Genomic DNA, 17641 nt, shown 5'->3' with positions numbered 1-17641 from the left:
TCCACGTCATTTAGTCTTTGTTAATAGTAATGCCTGATGATACCTGTTCTTTGTGGGAATAGCTGCAGAGCCTGAGTCTATCCTTGGGCCAGACGACTAAGAACAAAGAGGTTTCCTGAAGCCATGAGAGTAGTAGAAATGATAAGTAACATTTCAAGGATGAGGTGTGTCCTCAGAGAAAGAAATCATGGCAAAGAAGGGAGTTCTTTCCCTAAGATATATTCTCACTCTTCTGCATCTTGGAGGATATAGCCTCAGAAGGATTTGGGGAGCTTAAATATCTGTGCAAAATCTATAGAACCCCAATAAGGATCATGGAAGCCTAAGGTCAGGATTCTGTTTTCCCAGAAAACCATCAGAACATCCCATTGGTCAGTGATCTGTGAAGGCTTAGGATGGGTGGAATGTTAGACAACAGATGGAATTCCTGTTGAAACAGGAATTCAGGAGAAAAAAAAAAAAAGCATGCTGTTAAAACTGGTACACAAGAGAGACACAAATTAATCTTTCAGCACATTATCTATTATGAAAGGGGCTCAAAGTAGAAATTCTGGAGGGGGATAGGACTTAGGAAATTTCATGGTAACTCTCATTCTGTTCCTCAGTTCAGTCAGTTCAGTAGCTCAGTCGTGTCCGACTCCACGATCCCATGGACTGCAGCACGCCAGGCTTCCCTGTCCATCACCAACTCCTGGAGATTGCTCAAACACATGTCCATCAAGTCGGTGATGCCATCCAATCATCTTATCCTCTGTCATCCCCTTCTCCTCCTGCCTCAATCGTTCCCAGCATCAGGGTCTTTTCCAATGAGTCAGTTCTTCACATCAAGTGGCCAAAGTATTGGAGCTTCAGCTTCAGCATCAAGACTGTTCCTAGGTCACTCAAATAGTAAAAACAAGATTAAGAAATTATTTGAAAAGGATAACTTTTGCAAAGCATGAAAAATAGTACAACTAAGGCACTGGTGGTGTTTTTATTACCATAAGGTAAAAGAATGACTTGTTGACATGTTGTACGAACAATTAGGAAGATAAAACTTTTATGCATCTGTTTCTATTACTCAACATTTGTGAGTCTCCTATTCTATACTGAGGATTAGGGATAACACGGTGGCTGCCAAAATTTCAGAGGACTGTGACATAGACATTAAAATTGAGCCTGTAACTAGAATGGAAATAAAATTTCAGATGAATGCTTTTCATGAACATTCTGAAAACGAATTTAATGTAGAGTCCAGGGAAATGAAGTATGATTCAATCACTTTTCTACATCATGATTATTGATGATCAAGTAAAAGCTTTAAAATGTTCATCTGCTGCCTAATTCAGAGAAGGCAATGGCACCCCACTCCAGTACTCTTGCCTGGAAAATCCCATGGATGGAGGAGCCTGGTGGGCTGCAGTCCATGGGGTCGCTAAGAGTCGGACAGGACTGAGCGACTTCACTTTCCCTTTTCACTTTCATGCATTGGAGAAGGAAATGGCAACCCACTCCTTGCCTGGAGTTCCCAGGCAACCCCCGTTCTTGCCTGGAGAATCCCAGGGATGGGGGAGCCTGGTGGGCTGCAGTCTATGGGGTCACACAGGGTCGAACACGACTGACGCGGCTTAGCAGCAGCAGCAGCCGCTTCCTGATTCACTACTGTATTCTACATAGCTTGTTGAAATTTATTTTTATATTCTATTCCTCAGATTAAACACTTATAATCTATTAATACAGACTTCTTATGTATCTGAAGATAGTGATGAAAAATCATTCTGCAATAACAACATTCATCCTACTAGGATTAACAGACGACCCAAGACTACAGGTTTTTCTTTCAGTGTTTCTGTTTCTCACCTACACTTCCACTGTTGCTGGAAATCTAGTCATTATCCTCCTCACTCTGGTGAGCTCTCACCTTAAAACACCCATGTACTTTTTCCTTCAGAATTTCTCCATCTTAGAAATGATCTTCACAACTGTCTATGTTCCTCGATTCCTGTACAGCATGACAACTGGAGACAAACGAGTGACCTATAATGCTTGTGCTATCCAGTTATTTTTTGTCATCCTCATCGGGGCAACAGAATTTTTTCTTCTAACTGCCATGTCCTATGACCGCTATGTGGCCATCTGCAAGCCCCTGCACTACAGCACCATCATGAGTGAAAAGGTCTGCACCATTCTGGTCCTTTGCTGTTGGCTGATTGGGCTAATTGTCATACTCCCACCACTTAGCCTGGGAGTTCAGCTAGACTTCTGTAACTCCAATCTCATTGACCATTTTGGCTGTGATGCATCTCCTCTTCTAAAGATTGCATGCTCAGACACTCAATTTATAGAGCAACTTTTTTTAATCATAGTGGTGCTGACCCTCATACTCACACTAGTCTGTGTAATTGTGTCTTACATGAACATCATCAAGACTATTCTAACACTCCCTTCGGCTCAGCAAAGAAAAAAGGCTTTCTCTACTTGTTCCTCCCATATGATAGTAGTTTCCATCACTTATGGGAGTTGCATCTTTATCTATATCAAACCAGCAAAGGAAGGTGTGGCCATTAATAAGGTGGTGGCTCTTCTCAACACTTCCATTATCCCTTTGATGAACCCTTTCATTTATACTCTACGGAATAAGCAAGTCAAACAAGCCTTCAGGGACTCTATTAAAAAAAATGGCATTTCTTTCCAAAAAGTAGGTGACTAAAAATATTTTATAAAGTAAAAATATATATACATAAGTATTTCATCTTTTACTATGTGTTCTAATTCAGATCTACAGAGCAGAACTAAAGGTACAGTCTGATTAATCACTGAAATTTCTTTTCTATTTCTCTAAGAACCATGGCCTGAAAAAAAGTGTTATGGCCTTAATTCTAATAGGCCTTCATTCCTTATGGCTTACTTTCATAAGTAGGAATGAATATAGATTTCCAGAATCTATACAACCCCTCACCATCCTGATAGCTGAACCACAGAAAGACAGTAACAAAAATATGAGATGGATTTTTTTTCTATTCATTCCTCTAGTTTTACAGCTCTTTGGGGGCAAAATTATTTATCTTAGGATTCCTTCCTGATCTAGCATCCACTATCAAGAAGAATAAGTTGGCCTTCCCTAGTGGCTCAAGTGGTAAAGAATCTGCCTGCCAATGCAGGAGAGACAGGTTAGATCCCTGGTCTGGGAAGAACCCACATGTCATGGTGCAACTAAGCCTGTGTGCCACAACTATTGAGCCTGTGCTCTAGAGCCCAGAAGCTACAACTACTGAGCCTACAAACTGCAACTACTGAAGCCTATACCCTAGAGCCTGTGCTCTGCAACAAAGGAAGTCAAGGCAATGAGAAGCCTGCACACCACAATGAAGAATAGCCCCCACTTGTTAGTGAAAAGCCTGCACAGCAACAAAGACCCAGCACAGCAAAAAATAAATAAATAAAAGAATAGGTAGATGAAATTTTTCTAATCTTGTTTTTTATAATGCACCCCACCTTGCTACAGACTAAAATGGAACTATTTCATTATACTTGCTGTTAAACTGTTTTGATGTTTTAATTTTTTTTTTAAATTTTGGGCATTACTGCCCTTTGTTTTGTTTTTTTCCAGTTTCATTTATATATATATATATATTAGCAAATAGCATTGTATTAGCTTAAGTTATACAACATTATGATTTGACATATGTATATATTGAGAAATGGTTACCACAATAATTTTAGATAACATCTACCACCTCACATAATTACAGTTTCTATGTGATGAGACCACTTTAAGATGTTGTTTCTTGGCAACGTTTACATAAACTACAGAGTATTTTTAACTCAAGTCACCATAGTGTACATTACATCCTCAGGACATATTTATTCTTATGACCAGAATTTTGTACCCTTGACACCCTTTACGCATTTCCCTCAGCCTTGGCCAAACACCAATCTGTTCTCTGTTCCTATGCATTTGATCTTTTTAGATTCCACACACAGGTGATATCATACAGTATTTGTGTTCCTTCCTCTGTTTTACTTATTTTCCTTAGCATAACGCCCTCAAGGTCCATCCATGTTGTCGAAATGGCAGAATTTCCTTCTTTTTATGACTGAATGATATTCCTTTCTATATATACCACCTCTTCTTTATCCATTCATAGACCATCTATGGATACTTAGGTTGTTTACATGTTTGGGGCTATTTTAAATAATGCCACAAGAAACTTGGGAGTGCAAATATCTCAATGAAATATGTAATTCCATTTCCTTCAATTACATAACCAGAAGAGGGACTACTGGATCATAATATACTTCTATGGTATATTATAAAGCTATTTTTATATTTAATATATATATTATAGTACTAAACAGAGTGCCAAGGTTCCCTTTTCCCACATACTTACCAATACTTATCTTTTTATTATAATTTTATTGTTATTGTTGTTATAGCCATTCTAACAGGTCTGAGGTGAAATTTCATTGAAGTTTTGATTTGCATTTCCCTGATGATTAGTGATATTAAGCACCTTTTCATGTACCAGCTGGCTATTTTATATCTTCTTAGGAAAAATGTATATTCAAGTTCTCTGCCCATTTTTTGCTTAACTTGTTGAGATATCTTTACTATTAAGTTGTACAAGTTCCTTGTATATTGAGGCTAAGAACCCCTTTTCAGATATATGCTTGCAAACATTTTATCCCATTCCACATGTTGTGTTTTCACTTTGTTTATTCTCTCCTTTTCAGTACAGAAGCTTTTTAGTTTGATTTAGCTTCTTATTTAATTTTGTTTCTGTTGCTTGAGCTTTTGGTGTCATATTCAAAAAACTCACTGCCATTATCAAGGAGCTTTATTCTAAGAGTTTTACACATTCAGGTCTTAATATATAAGTCATAAATTAATTTTGATTTGATTTTTGTTTATGGTGTAAGATAAGGGTCTAGTTTCACTCTTTTGCATGTGAATATACAGCTTATCCCTTCATTTATCGAACAGTCTATTATTTCCCCATTGTGGGTGACCACCTATTTTAGTCCTACAGACAGTATGGTCATCTAAACAACACTAAAGATCTCTTCAACTCAAACATTTCCACTCTTCTGGCCACTATGATAATGACACTTATTTTATCTGTTAGGTTTAAGTGATGCCACCTGATGCCTACACTACAGGTTTCCATCATTCCATCGAATTCAGGGAGCTCTTTTTGATAGCAATATTTCCCATTGTCATCCCTTGCCTTCAAAGAATATTCACTACAGAGTACTTCAGGAAGCCAAGTCTCCTCATCAACAATGTATTTCGCAGAGGCTGATGAATGGAATGTACCCTAGAACTTCCAGGGCCATTCTTATACAGTAGGCAAGGAAGTCTTACATAATAAATCTACTTCAGTATTCCAATCTCCCTAAGTCTTTGGATGCATCCTCAACAACATAAAGAAGAAGTTTTGGAATTTCAACTTCATCCAGTGTAGGGAGTTGATGGGTACTGGGGAAATGAACACATTTTCAATAGGTTTCCCATATTTTTCTACATTTGCTTCTTTTTGTCCCCCTTTTCTACAAGGATGGTGTTTAAAAACATTAATGCACATTTAATTTGCACATTTGGGCCAAATAGAGTCCTGTCCAAACATTTGAGCGGCCAGAACTTGAAAGGATAAAACTGTTTCTAAATAATTTAAATATTACCAGAATAAACTTAAAGAATCTTCATAAATATACAGATGCATCGAGGCTTCCAGAAGGCAAAATCCATAATGTCTGACATAATAAAAATTACCAGACATTCAAAGAAGCAGGAAATCCAGCATATAATGAGAACAATGAATAAAATCAGACCCCCAAAATGGCATAGATAATATAATTAAAATAGAATATAGTTAAAATAGCAATATAACTATACCCTGTAGGTTGAAGACTATAGAAAAAGAATATTTTAAGTAAAAATATTAAAATTATTTAAAATATTCAAATCAAATTTACAGAGATTAAAACTGCACCATTGAGAAAAATAAGCATTGAGTAGTTTTAATATCAATTAAATATTACAGAAGAAAAATTTTGTTAACTGGAAGAAGCAGCAATAAAAGTTCTCTACATAAAACATGCAAATAAAAGATCACTGAACAAAATTAACAGAGCATCAGGAAACTGAAATAAATTCAAAAAGTCTTATACGTTGTATAGAGTCTCCTTTTAAAACTAGAAAGGACTGAAAAAGTTTTTGAAGAAATGAGCAGGTGACGTCAGCAAAATAGTGGAGTGAAAAACAACTTTGTCTCTCCCCTTAAATCTACAACCAGTAAAACATCCACAATGCAACCCAAGAATATTCTATCCAGCAAAGTTATTATTCAGATATGAAGGAAAACAAAGACTTTCCTAGACAAATAAAAGCTTAGGCGGTTCATCAACACTAGACCTACCTTATGCATGCATTCTAAGTCACTTCAGTCATGTCTTAATCTGTGCAACACTATGGACTATGTAGCTCACAAGCCTCCCCTGTCCCTGGGACTCTCCAGGAAAGAATCCTGGAGTGGATTTCTGTGCTCTTCTCCAGCGGGTCTTTCACACTCAGGGATGGAACCCATGACTCTTACATCTCCTGCATTGGCAGATGGGTTCTTTTCCACTAGCACCACCTGGGAAGCCCAGACCTGCCTTATAAGAAATGATAAAGGGGGAAGGCTCATAGCAATGCAGGCATACCTCAAGAAATAAGAAAAAAGTCAAATAAATAACCTAACTCTACACCTAAAGCAAATAGAAAAGGAATAAATGAAGGACCCCAGGGTTAGTAGAAGGAAAGATTTCTTAAAAATTAGGGCAGAAATAAATGCAAAAGAAACAAGAGACCACAGCAAAAATCAACAAAGCCAAAAGCTGGTTCTTTGAAAGGATAAATAAAATTTACAAGCCATTAGCCAGACTCATCAAGAAACAAAGGGAGAAAATTCAAATCAATAAAATTAGAAATGAAAATGGAGAGATCACAACAGACAACACACAAATACAAAGGATCATAAGAGACTACTATCAGCAATTATATGCCAATAAAATGGACAACATGGAAGAAATGGACAAATTCTTAGAAAAGTACAACTTTCCAAAACTGACCAGGAAGTAATAGAAAATCTTAACAGACCATCACAAGCATGGAAATTGAAACTGTAATCAGAAATCTTCCAGCAAACAAAAGCCCAGGTCCAGATGGCTTCACAGCTGAATTCTACCAAAAATTTAGAGAAGAGCTAACACCTATCCTACTCAAACTCTTCCAGAAAATTGCAGAGGAAGGTAATCTTCCAAACTCATTCTATGAGGCCACCATCACCCTAATACCAAAACCTGACAAAGATGCCACAAAAAAAGAAAACTACAGGCCAATATCACTGATGAACATAGATGCAAAAATCCTTAATAAAATTCTAGCAATCAGAATCCAACAACACATTAAAAAGATCATACACCATGACCAAGTGGGCTTTATCCCAGGGATGCAAGGATTCTTCAATATCCGCAAATCAATCAATGTAATACACCACATTAACAAACTGAAAAATAAAAGCCATATGATTATCTCAATAGATGCAGAGAAAGCCTTTGACAAAATTCAACATCCGTTTATGATAAAAACTCTCCAGAAAGCAGGAATAGAAGGAACATACCTCAACATAATAAAAGCTATATATGACAAACCCACAGCAAACATTATCCTCAATGGTGAAAAATTGAAAGCATTTCCCCTAAAGTCAGGAACAAGACAAGGGTGCCCACTCTCACCACTACTATTCAATATTTTTGGAGTTTAGGCCACAGCAATAAGAGCAGAAAAAGAAATAAAAGGAATCCAAATTGGAAAAGAAGAAGTAAAACTCTCACTGCTTGCAGATGACATGATCCTCTACATAGAAAACCCTAAAGACTCCACCAGAATATTACTAGAGCTAATCAATGAATATAGTAAAGTTGCAGGACATAAAATCAACACACAGAAATCCCTTGCATTCCTATATACTAATAATGAGAAAACAGAAAGAGAAATTAAGGAAACGATTCCATTCACCATTGCAACAAAAAGAATAAAATACTTAGGAATATATCTACCTAAAGAAACTAAAGACCTGTATATAGAAAACTATAAAACACTGGTGAAAGAAATCAAACAGGACACTAATAGATGGAGAAATATACCATGTTCATGGATTGGAAGAATCAATATAGTGAAAATGAGTATGTTACCCAAAGCAATCTATAGAGTCAATGCAATCCCTATCAAGCTACCAACGGTATTTTTCACAGAGCTAGAACAAATAATTTCACAATTTGTATGGAAATACAAAAAACCTCGAATAGCCAAAGCAATCTTGAGAAAGAATGGAACTGGAGGAATCAACCTGCCTGACTTCAGGCTCTACTACAAAGCCACAGTCATCAAGACAGTATGGTACTGGCACAAAGACAGAAATATAGATCAATGGAACAAAATAGAAAGCCCAGAGATAAACCCACGCACCTATGGACACCTTATCTTTTGCAAAGGAGGCAAGAATATACAGTGGAGAAAAGACAATCTCTTTAACAAGTGGTGCTGGGAAAACTGGTCAACCACTTGTAAAAGAATGAAACTAGATCATTTTCTAACACCATAAACAAAAGTAAACTCAAAATGGATTAAAGATCTAAATGTAAGACCAGAAACTATAAAACTCCTAGAGGAGAGCATAGGCAAAACACGCTCCGACATAAATCACAGCAGGATCCTCTATGACCCACCTACCAGAATATTGGAAATAAATGCAAAAATAAACAAAAGGAACCTAATTAAAATTAAAAGCTTCTTCACAACAAAGTGAAAGTTGCTTAGTCATGTTCGACTCTTTGCAACCCCACGGACTAGGCAACCCATGGAATTCTCCAGGCTAGAATACTGGAGTGAGTAGCCTTTCCCTTCTCCAGGGGATCTTCCCAACCCAGGGATCAAACCCAGGTCTCCTGCATTGCAGTCAGATTCTTTACCAGCTGAGGCACAAATTCGTGACGCATTCCATATTTTTCACATCCAAGGAGCGGTGGATGCGCAGGCACCGGAGGGCCTAGAGGAGCTACTCCATGTTCAAGGTCAGGAGGGGCGGTGGTGAGGAGATACCCCTCATCCAAAGTAAGGAGCAGCGGCTGAGCTTTGCTGCAGCAGCCATGATGAGATACCCCACGTCCAAGGTAAGAGAAACCCAATAAGACGGTAGGTGTTACAAGAGGGTATTTGAGGGCAGACACACTGAAACCGTAATCACAGAAAACTAGTCAATCTAATCACACTATGACCACAGCCTTGTATAACTCAGTGAAACTAAGCCATGCCCTGTGGGGCCATCCCAGATGGGTGGGTCATGGTGGAGAGGTCTGACAGAATATGGTCCACTGGAGAAGGGAATGGCAAACCACTTCAGTGTTCTTGCCTTGAGAACCCCATGAACAGTATGAAAAGGCAAAATGATAGGATACTGAAAGAGGAAATCCCCACATCAGTGGGTGCACAATATGCTACTGGAGATCAGTGGAGAAATAACTCCAGAAAGAATGAAGGGATTGAGCCAAAGCAAAAACAATACCCAGTTGTGGATGTTACTGGTGATAGAAGCAAGGTCCAATGCTGTAAAGGGCAATATTGCATAGGAACCTGGAATGTTAGGTCCGTGAATCAAGGCAAATTGGAAGTAGTCAAACAGGAGATGGCAAGAGTTGACCATCGACATTCTAGCAATCAGCGAACTAAAATGGACTGAAATGGGTGAATTTAACTCAGATGACCATTATATCTACTACTGTGGGCAGGAATCCCTTAGTAGAAATGGGATAGCCATCATGATCAACAAAAGAGTCTGAAATGCAGTACTTGGATGCAATCTTAAAAACGACAGAATGATCTCTGTTTGTTCCCAAGGCAAACCATTCAATATCAAAGTAATCCAAGTCTATGCCCCAACCAGTAATGCTGAAGAAGCTGAAGTTGAACGGTTCTATGAAGACCTACATTTTAGAATTAACACCCAAAAAAAAAGATGTCCTTTTCATTATAGGGGACTGGAATGCAAAAGTAGGAAGTCAAGAAACACCTGGAGTAACATGCAAGTTTGGCCTTGGAGTACAGAATGAATCAGGGCAAAGGCTAATAGAGTTTTGCCAAGAGAACACACTGGTCTTAGCAAACACCCTCTTCCAACAATACAAGAGACGACTCTACACATGGACATCACCAAATGGTCAACACCGAAATCAGATTGATTATATTCTTTGAAGCCAAAGATGGAGAAGCTCTTATACAATCAGCAAAAAAAAAAAAAAAAAAAGACTGGGAGCTGACTGTGGCTCAGATCATGAGCTCCTTATTCCAGTTGAGCTATTTTCAAATCCTGAAAGATGATGCTGTGAAAGTGCTGCACTCAATATGCCAGCAAATTTGGAAAACTCAGCAGTGGCCACAGGACTGGAAAAGGTCAGTTTTCATTCCAATCCCAAAGAAAGGCAATGCCAAAGAATGCTCAAACTACCACACAATTGCACTCATCTCACATGCTAGTAAAGTAATGCTCAAAATTCTCCAAGCCAGGCTTCAGCAATATGTGAACCATGAACTTCCAGACGTTCAAGCTGGTTTTAGAAAAGGCAGAAGAACCAGATATAAATTCCCAATATCTGCTGGATCATGGAAAAAGCAAGAGAGTTCCAGAAAAACATCTATTTCTACTTTATTGAATATGCCAAAGCCTTTGACTGTGTGGATCACAATAAACTGTGGAAAATTCTTCAAGAGATGGGAATACCAGACAACCTGACCTGCCTCTTGAAAAACCTATATCCAGGTCAGGAAGCAACAGTTAGAACTGGACATGGAACAACAGACTGGTTCCAAATAGCAAATGGAGTACGTCAAGTTTGTATATTGTCACCCTGCTTATTTAACTTTTATGCAGAGTACATCATGAGAAATGCTGGGCTGGAAGCACAAGCTGGAATCAAGATTGCCAGGAGAAATATCAATAACCTCAGATATGCAGATGACACCATCCTTATGGCAGAAAGTGAAGAGGAACTAAAAAGCCTCTTGATGAAAGTGAAAGAGGAGAGTGAAAAAGTTGGCTTAGAGCTCAACATTCAGAAAACGAAGATCATGGCATCTAGTCCCATTACTTCACAGAAAATAGATGAGGAAACAGTGGAAACAGTGTCAGACTTTGCGGGGGGCGGGGGGGGGGTCCAAAATCACTGCAGCCATGAAATCAAAAGACACTTACTCCTTGGAAGGAAAGTTATGACCAACCTAGATAGCATATTGAAAAGCAGATATATTACTTTGCCAACAAAGGTCCATCTAGTAAAGGCTATGGTTTCTCCAGTGGTCATGTATGGATGTGAGTTGAACTGTGAAGAAAGCTGAGTGCCAAAGAATTGATGCTTTTGAACTGTGGTGTTGGAGAAGAGGCTTGAGAGCCCCTTGGACTGCAAGGAGATCCAACCAGTCCATTCTAAAGGAGATCAGCCCTGGGTGTTCTTTGCTAAAGCTGAAACTCCAGTACTTTGGCCACCTCATGCGAAGAGTTGACTCATTGGAAAAGACTCTGATGCTGGGAGGGATTGAGGGCAGGAGGTGAAGGGCACGACAAAGGATGAGATGGTGGATGGCATTACTGACTCGATGGACATGAGTTTGAGTGAACTCCAGGAGTTGGTGATGGACAAGGAGGCCTGGCGTGCTGAGATTCATGGGGTCACAAAGCGTCGGACAAAACTGAGCGAGTGAACTGAACTGAACTGCACAACAAAGGATACTATTAGCAAGGTGAAAAAACAGCCTTCAGAATGGGAGAAAATAATAACAAACGAAGCAACAAAGAATTAATCTCAAAAATATATAAGCAACTCCTGCAGCTCAATTCCAGAAAAATAAATGACCCAATCAAAAAATGGCCCAAAGAATTAAATAGACATTTCTCCAAAGAAGACATACAGATGGCTAACAAACACATGAAAAGATGCTCAACATCACTTATTATCAGAGAAATGCAAATCAAAACCACAATGAGGTCCCATTCCACGCCAGTCAGAATGTCTGCTATCCAAAAGTCTACAAGCAGTAAAATCTGGAGAGGGTATGGAGAAAAGGGAACCCTCTTACACTGTTGGTGGGAATGCAAACTAGTATGGCAATAGAAGTGCCATATGACCTAGCAATCTCACTGCTGGGCTTACACACCAAAGAAACAAGAATTGAAAGAGACACGTGTACCACAATGTTCATCGCAGCACTGTTTATAATAGCCAGGGCATGGAAGCAACATAGATGTCCATCAGCAGATGAATGGATAAGAAAGCTGTGGTACATATATACAATGGAATATTACTGAGCCATTTGAAAAAATACATTTGAATCAGTTCTAATGAGGTGGATTAAACTGGAGCCGATTATACAGAGTGAAGTAAGCCAGAAAGAAAAACACCAATACAGTATACTAACACATATATATGGAATTTAGAAAGATGATAATGATAACCCTATATGCAAGACAGCAAAAGAGACACAGATATATAGAACAGTGTTTTGGACTCTGTGGGAGAGGGCGAGGGTGGGATGATGTGGAAGAATGGCATTGAAACATGTATAATATCATATGTGAAATGAATCACCAGTCCACATTCGATGCATGATACAGGATGCTCGGGGCTGGTGCACTAGGATGACCCAGAGGGATGGTATGGGGAGGGAGGTGGGAGGGAGATTCAGGATGGGGAACACATGTACACCCGTGGTAGATTCATGTTGATGTATGGCAAAACCAATACAGTATTTAAAGTAATTAGCCTCAAATTAAAATAAATAGATTTATATTTTTAAAAAAAAAGAAATGACAAAAAGAGCTCTTCTACCAGAAACAAAAAGGCAAAAGCACACAAAACTTTTAGTAAGGTGATAAATAGAAAGACAGAATCAGAAAATTGAAACTCTTTATCAGAACAGATTTTTAACCACTTTGTTATAGCATAAGGGAAATTAGAAAAAAAAATAGCTTTAGCTACTTCAATTTGGAAACAAACTCACCATGTAAAAAGGGATAATTTAAGACATCAAAACACAAAAAGGGAAGAAGAAAGGATGGAATCCATATAGGTTAAATAATGATAAGATGCTATCAGTAGAGAAATGAGCTATTTTATCTCCGAGACATTTTATACAAACCCCATAGTAACAATAAAATATAAATCTAGAGCACAGATGCAAAGCATAAAAAAGAGAAACATCATAGAAAAACTACCAAGCCAAAATGGCAGACAGAAACACAAGGGAAAAGAAATAAATGGAGACATAGAGCAACCAGAAAATAAAAGTCAAAATGGCAGCACCAAGTACTCATCTATCAATGATCATCCTAAAGGTAATTGAATTCACCAACTGAATTCACCAATCAAAAGACATGGAGTGCTGGATAGATTAAAAAACAAGACTCAACTACATGCTGCCTCCAAGAGACACAGTTCAGCTTTAAAAACAAACACAAAGCTCAAAGTGAAAGAATGGAGAATGAATGGTCCAGGCAAATGACAACCAAAAGAAAGTTGTCAAGCCATACACATATCAGGCAAAAATAGACTTTAAGCAAAAAAGTAACAAGAGGCAAAAATGGGCACTATCTAATGATCACTGGGACAATTCATCAGGAAGACCATCTCTGCCATAGTCCATCAGGATGTTTTTCAAAAATGTACTATAAATACAAAGAGAAAGATCTTCTTTCTCCCCAGCCCATTCCTCTGCCAAGGAACATTTTCAATCACTCTCTCCCCATAGTGGGAGAAGTATGATGTGTCATGTCTATTCAGTGTGAGAAAACTGCATGGAGCAGTAGTGAGTGGCCTGAGGAGAGGAAATACCTGCCCCAGTAAAGGCAGCAAGACCACTCCTCTGCTGCATCATCTGACATGAGCATCAAGAATGAAAATGTCCAGAAATGACAGCAGAGATAGTCAAACAGAAAGCTTTGCTCAAGGTCACTGGACAGTAATTTGTTGTTCATTGTTCATTCATGTCCAACACTTTGCAACCTTATGCAAACTCTCCCAGAGTTTGCTCAAACTCATATACATTGGGTCAGTGATAGCACCCAATTATCTCATCCTCTGTCGCCCCATTCTCCTCCTGCCCTCAACATTTCCCAGTATCTGGACAATAATAAGCCAAAGCAAAACAAAAAACATATCCTGGAAAGAGGCAATTTTTTGTCCAATAGTTGGAGTGAAAACTTTCCATTGTTTCGAATACCAAAGATCGTTTCATTGCCTACCAGAAAAATCATAAGTAGAAGATGAAAAAAATGAAAATCAGATCAAGTATCCCTATAATATCAAGTTTGATATTTAAATGCTAGTGAATCTTCAGTATCAGAACAAGCAACTAAGGTAGCATGGAGGAAGAAGCAGTATCTTTGTACTCAGATAAACTTTTGTTCTAAACTTGCATCACCACTATAGGGCATCCTGATTATTCATTTCTCTTCTCCTTAATTTCCTCATCTGTAAAAAGAGGGTAAGAGTGTTTTTTTTTTTTCACTTTACTTTACTTTATTTTATATATATATATATATATATAATATATATATAAAGTGTTAAATCGATTTTCAAATTCTAGGAATAATCTTACGATTCTGCAAAGAAATCAAAACAGAATTCGGATGACATCAGACCACCCTCAGTGTCTCTGAGGACACTGTCTCCATTGCTACGTGTGTTTTTGCACTGTTGATTAAGCTTCCACCAATTCATTAGTACTTTGGAAACTAGGTCACCAAGGACTATTTTGTCATTCACTCAAATGTTCCCTGTGCACTGGTAGCATACTAAACATATAAAAGAAATGTTCCTATTACAGAATTTGTGGAGAAGATTGCCTCCCAACCCAGGAAGATCAAGTATGCCCTAACAAAACTCAAGAGAAGTCTTCCTTTTCTCTGCACTATCTCTTTTCCCTTTGAACTAAAAGAACTTGGAACTCTAGGATCAGATGTCATTTTAGAGTTGGCAAGGGAAAAGGAGACTGAGACAGGGATCTTTGAAAATCTAGGAAATTTCTATTGATTGTCAGATTTGCCTGTGAGAGGATATGTGTGTGTGTGTGTGTGTGTGTGTGTCCATCCATGCAGGTCTCTATGGAGAGTGAGACTGGGAGCTGAGGCAGGTGAAATGTGAGATTAGGGAAAGAAGTGAATAAAAGCTCCTCACTAACTCAATGCTCCTCAGACTGTGGTTTCCTCAATGGCTGCTGCTTATAAAAATTGTCAGAAAATTGTCAGTGTTTAATTTGTCATGAAAGTCTTTTTTTCCATATTCCCTAACTATATGCAAAGGGTGAGTTCAGTCAAATCTTAAATGTGGGTTTTTAGTTCATTATAATTATGCAAAAAGTAATCAACACTCATTTCTACTATGTTGTGACTGTGGCAGGAAAATTCTAACTTCATGTTCCTTCAGAATAACAACATACTATCTCTCCAGTAAATCATTTTCCCCATGTGCTAAGGGAGGGATTTCTGTTTCAAAAGCATGTCTGTGAACCCTGAGCAGTGCACCTTGATAACTCACCTAAGGTAAGTGATAATGCTGATGATTTTAGTAGAAAGAAAAGAACCTAAAGAAACTGAACGAGCATAGAAAAATATGAATAGTTACATAGTGCTAAGGAACAAACTTAGCATGAGCAGTTATCATCCCAAATTTGAAGTGTGTTTTCACTTTTATCTATGTTACCACATTATTGAGTTTGCACTACAGTGAAATGTTATCTTCCACAAGCTCAGACAGTAAAGTGTCTGTCTACAATGTGGGAGACCTTGGTTCCATCCCTGGGTCGGGAAGTTCCCTGGAGAAGGAAATGGCAACCCACTCTAGTACTCTTGCTTAGAAAATCCCACGGACGAAGGAGCCTGGTGTCCATGGGGTTGCAAAGAGTCGGACACAAATGAGTGACTTCACTTTCACTGGTAGCCTGAAAACTCCTAGAGGGAAGAGATCCAGTTAATTGTTGGATCTCCAGTCTCTGATATTATGCTTTTTATGTAATAGATGCCTATTAAGTATTTCTTTGTATGAGTAAGTATAGATTATCTGAATAAACTGTGGACTTTATTTAATAATAATGTATCAGTACTAGTTCATTGGGCTTCCCTGGTAAATCAGTTGGTAAAGAATCCACCTGCATAGTAGGAGACCTGGGTTTGATCCCTGGGTTGGGAAGATCCGCTGGAGAAAGGAATGGTTACCCACTCTAGCATTCTTGCCTGAAGAATTCCATGGACAGAGGAGCCTGGTGGGTTGCAATTCATGGGGTCATAAAGAGCTGGACACGACTGAGTGAATATCAATTTTATTATAGTAACTTTATTTATTATAGTTCCAAAGTGCAAACAACCCAAAAGTCCACCATGACTGAGCAGATTAAAAGGGAATATATATGGCAAACATATAGATGATTCTCAAAAACATCCTGAGTGGAAATCAGATTTAAAAACTGGTTCCAATCATACAAAATTCTTGACAACTAATTTATACTGACAAAAAGCAAATTAATGATTATTTGGGGGGCCAAGAGTAAAGGAATGGATTGAATTGCAAAGGGAAATGAGGGAGATTTTTTATGATGGAAATGCAATGTATCTTGCTTTGCATCTTGAGGTATCTTGGTTGTGGTGGTGGTTTCACAGATATATACATTTTTTCCAAACTCACTGAACTGCAAATCTTTTAATGATTGCAGATTATTATACATAAAAGAAAGAAAGAAAGATAGCACTAACTCATGTCCAACTCTTGTGACCCTATGGGCTGTAGCCTGCCAGGCTCCTCTGTCCTTGGGATTTTCCAAGCAAGAATACTGCAGTGGGTTGCCATTTACTTCTCCAAGCAGACCTTTTTTTTTATTTTTTTTTTATTTTTAAACTTTACATAATTGTATTAGTTTTGCCAAATATCAAAATGAATCCACCACAGGTATACATGTGTTCCCCATCCTGAACCCTCCTCCCACTTCCCTCCCCATACCATCCCTCTGGGTCGTCCCAGTGCACTAGCCCCAAGCATCCAGTATCGTGCATCGAACCTGGACTCCAAGCAGACCTTAATAAAAATGAAAAAAATTGAATTAACAATCCCAAATCCTAAATACCAGCAAATCTTATGGAGCATTTCTCATATAGTTAACACAACTTACCCACCAACTCAGATGTATGTTCTTTGAGTTGTTCTTTCAAAAGAATGATGCAATAACAACTAGCACTTTTAACTGAATGTGCTGCTGTTAAAATTTGGCATAACAAATAAGATGATCAACATAAAATACCAATTAAATATTTGTCCAAGCCCATGGACATTGAACACCAAGAATGAACCATAAAGTAAACTAACAGACTCTGAGTGATTGTGACATGTCAAGTTCATCAGTTATAACAAATGTACAGCTCTGGTGGGGGTTGTTGATAATGGAGCAGGGGAAGCTGTGCATATGTGGAGGAAAGAGGTATATGGGACATCTATGTACCTTCCCCTCAATTTTGCTGTGAACACAAAATTGCCCTAAAGACATGTTTTGATTTAAAACACACACCATACATAAATTTTTAAA

At 38.2% G+C, this 17641-nt stretch overlaps 1 protein-coding gene and 1 long non-coding RNA gene across 2 annotated transcripts in view; one reads left to right on the top strand and one right to left on the bottom strand.

Moving 5' to 3' along the window:
* Window positions 1–500: 500 nt before the first annotated feature.
* The window catches only part of LOC133248857 (uncharacterized), an 89374-nt gene continuing 72233 nt past the window's right edge, over window positions 501–17641 (bottom strand). The window contains exon 3 of the long non-coding RNA XR_009736781.1: window positions 501–872. This is a non-coding gene — a long non-coding RNA (uncharacterized LOC133248857). The remainder of the gene's footprint in view (window positions 873–17641) is intronic.
* On the top strand, window positions 1331–2671 carry LOC133248856 (olfactory receptor 6C2-like; the record flags this gene model as incomplete). The annotated part of the gene is made up of 1 exon (XM_061419143.1): window positions 1331–2671. A coding segment is annotated over exon 1 (945 nt), but the record flags the coding sequence as incomplete, so codon positions are not given.

This window comes from Bos javanicus, chromosome 5 (genome assembly GCF_032452875.1).
Source record: "Bos javanicus breed banteng chromosome 5, ARS-OSU_banteng_1.0, whole genome shotgun sequence".
Lineage (NCBI taxonomy): Eukaryota > Metazoa > Chordata > Mammalia > Artiodactyla > Bovidae > Bos > Bos javanicus.
The sequence above is the reverse complement of the archived record's forward strand: the minus strand, read 5'-3'. Positions and strand labels throughout refer to the sequence as shown.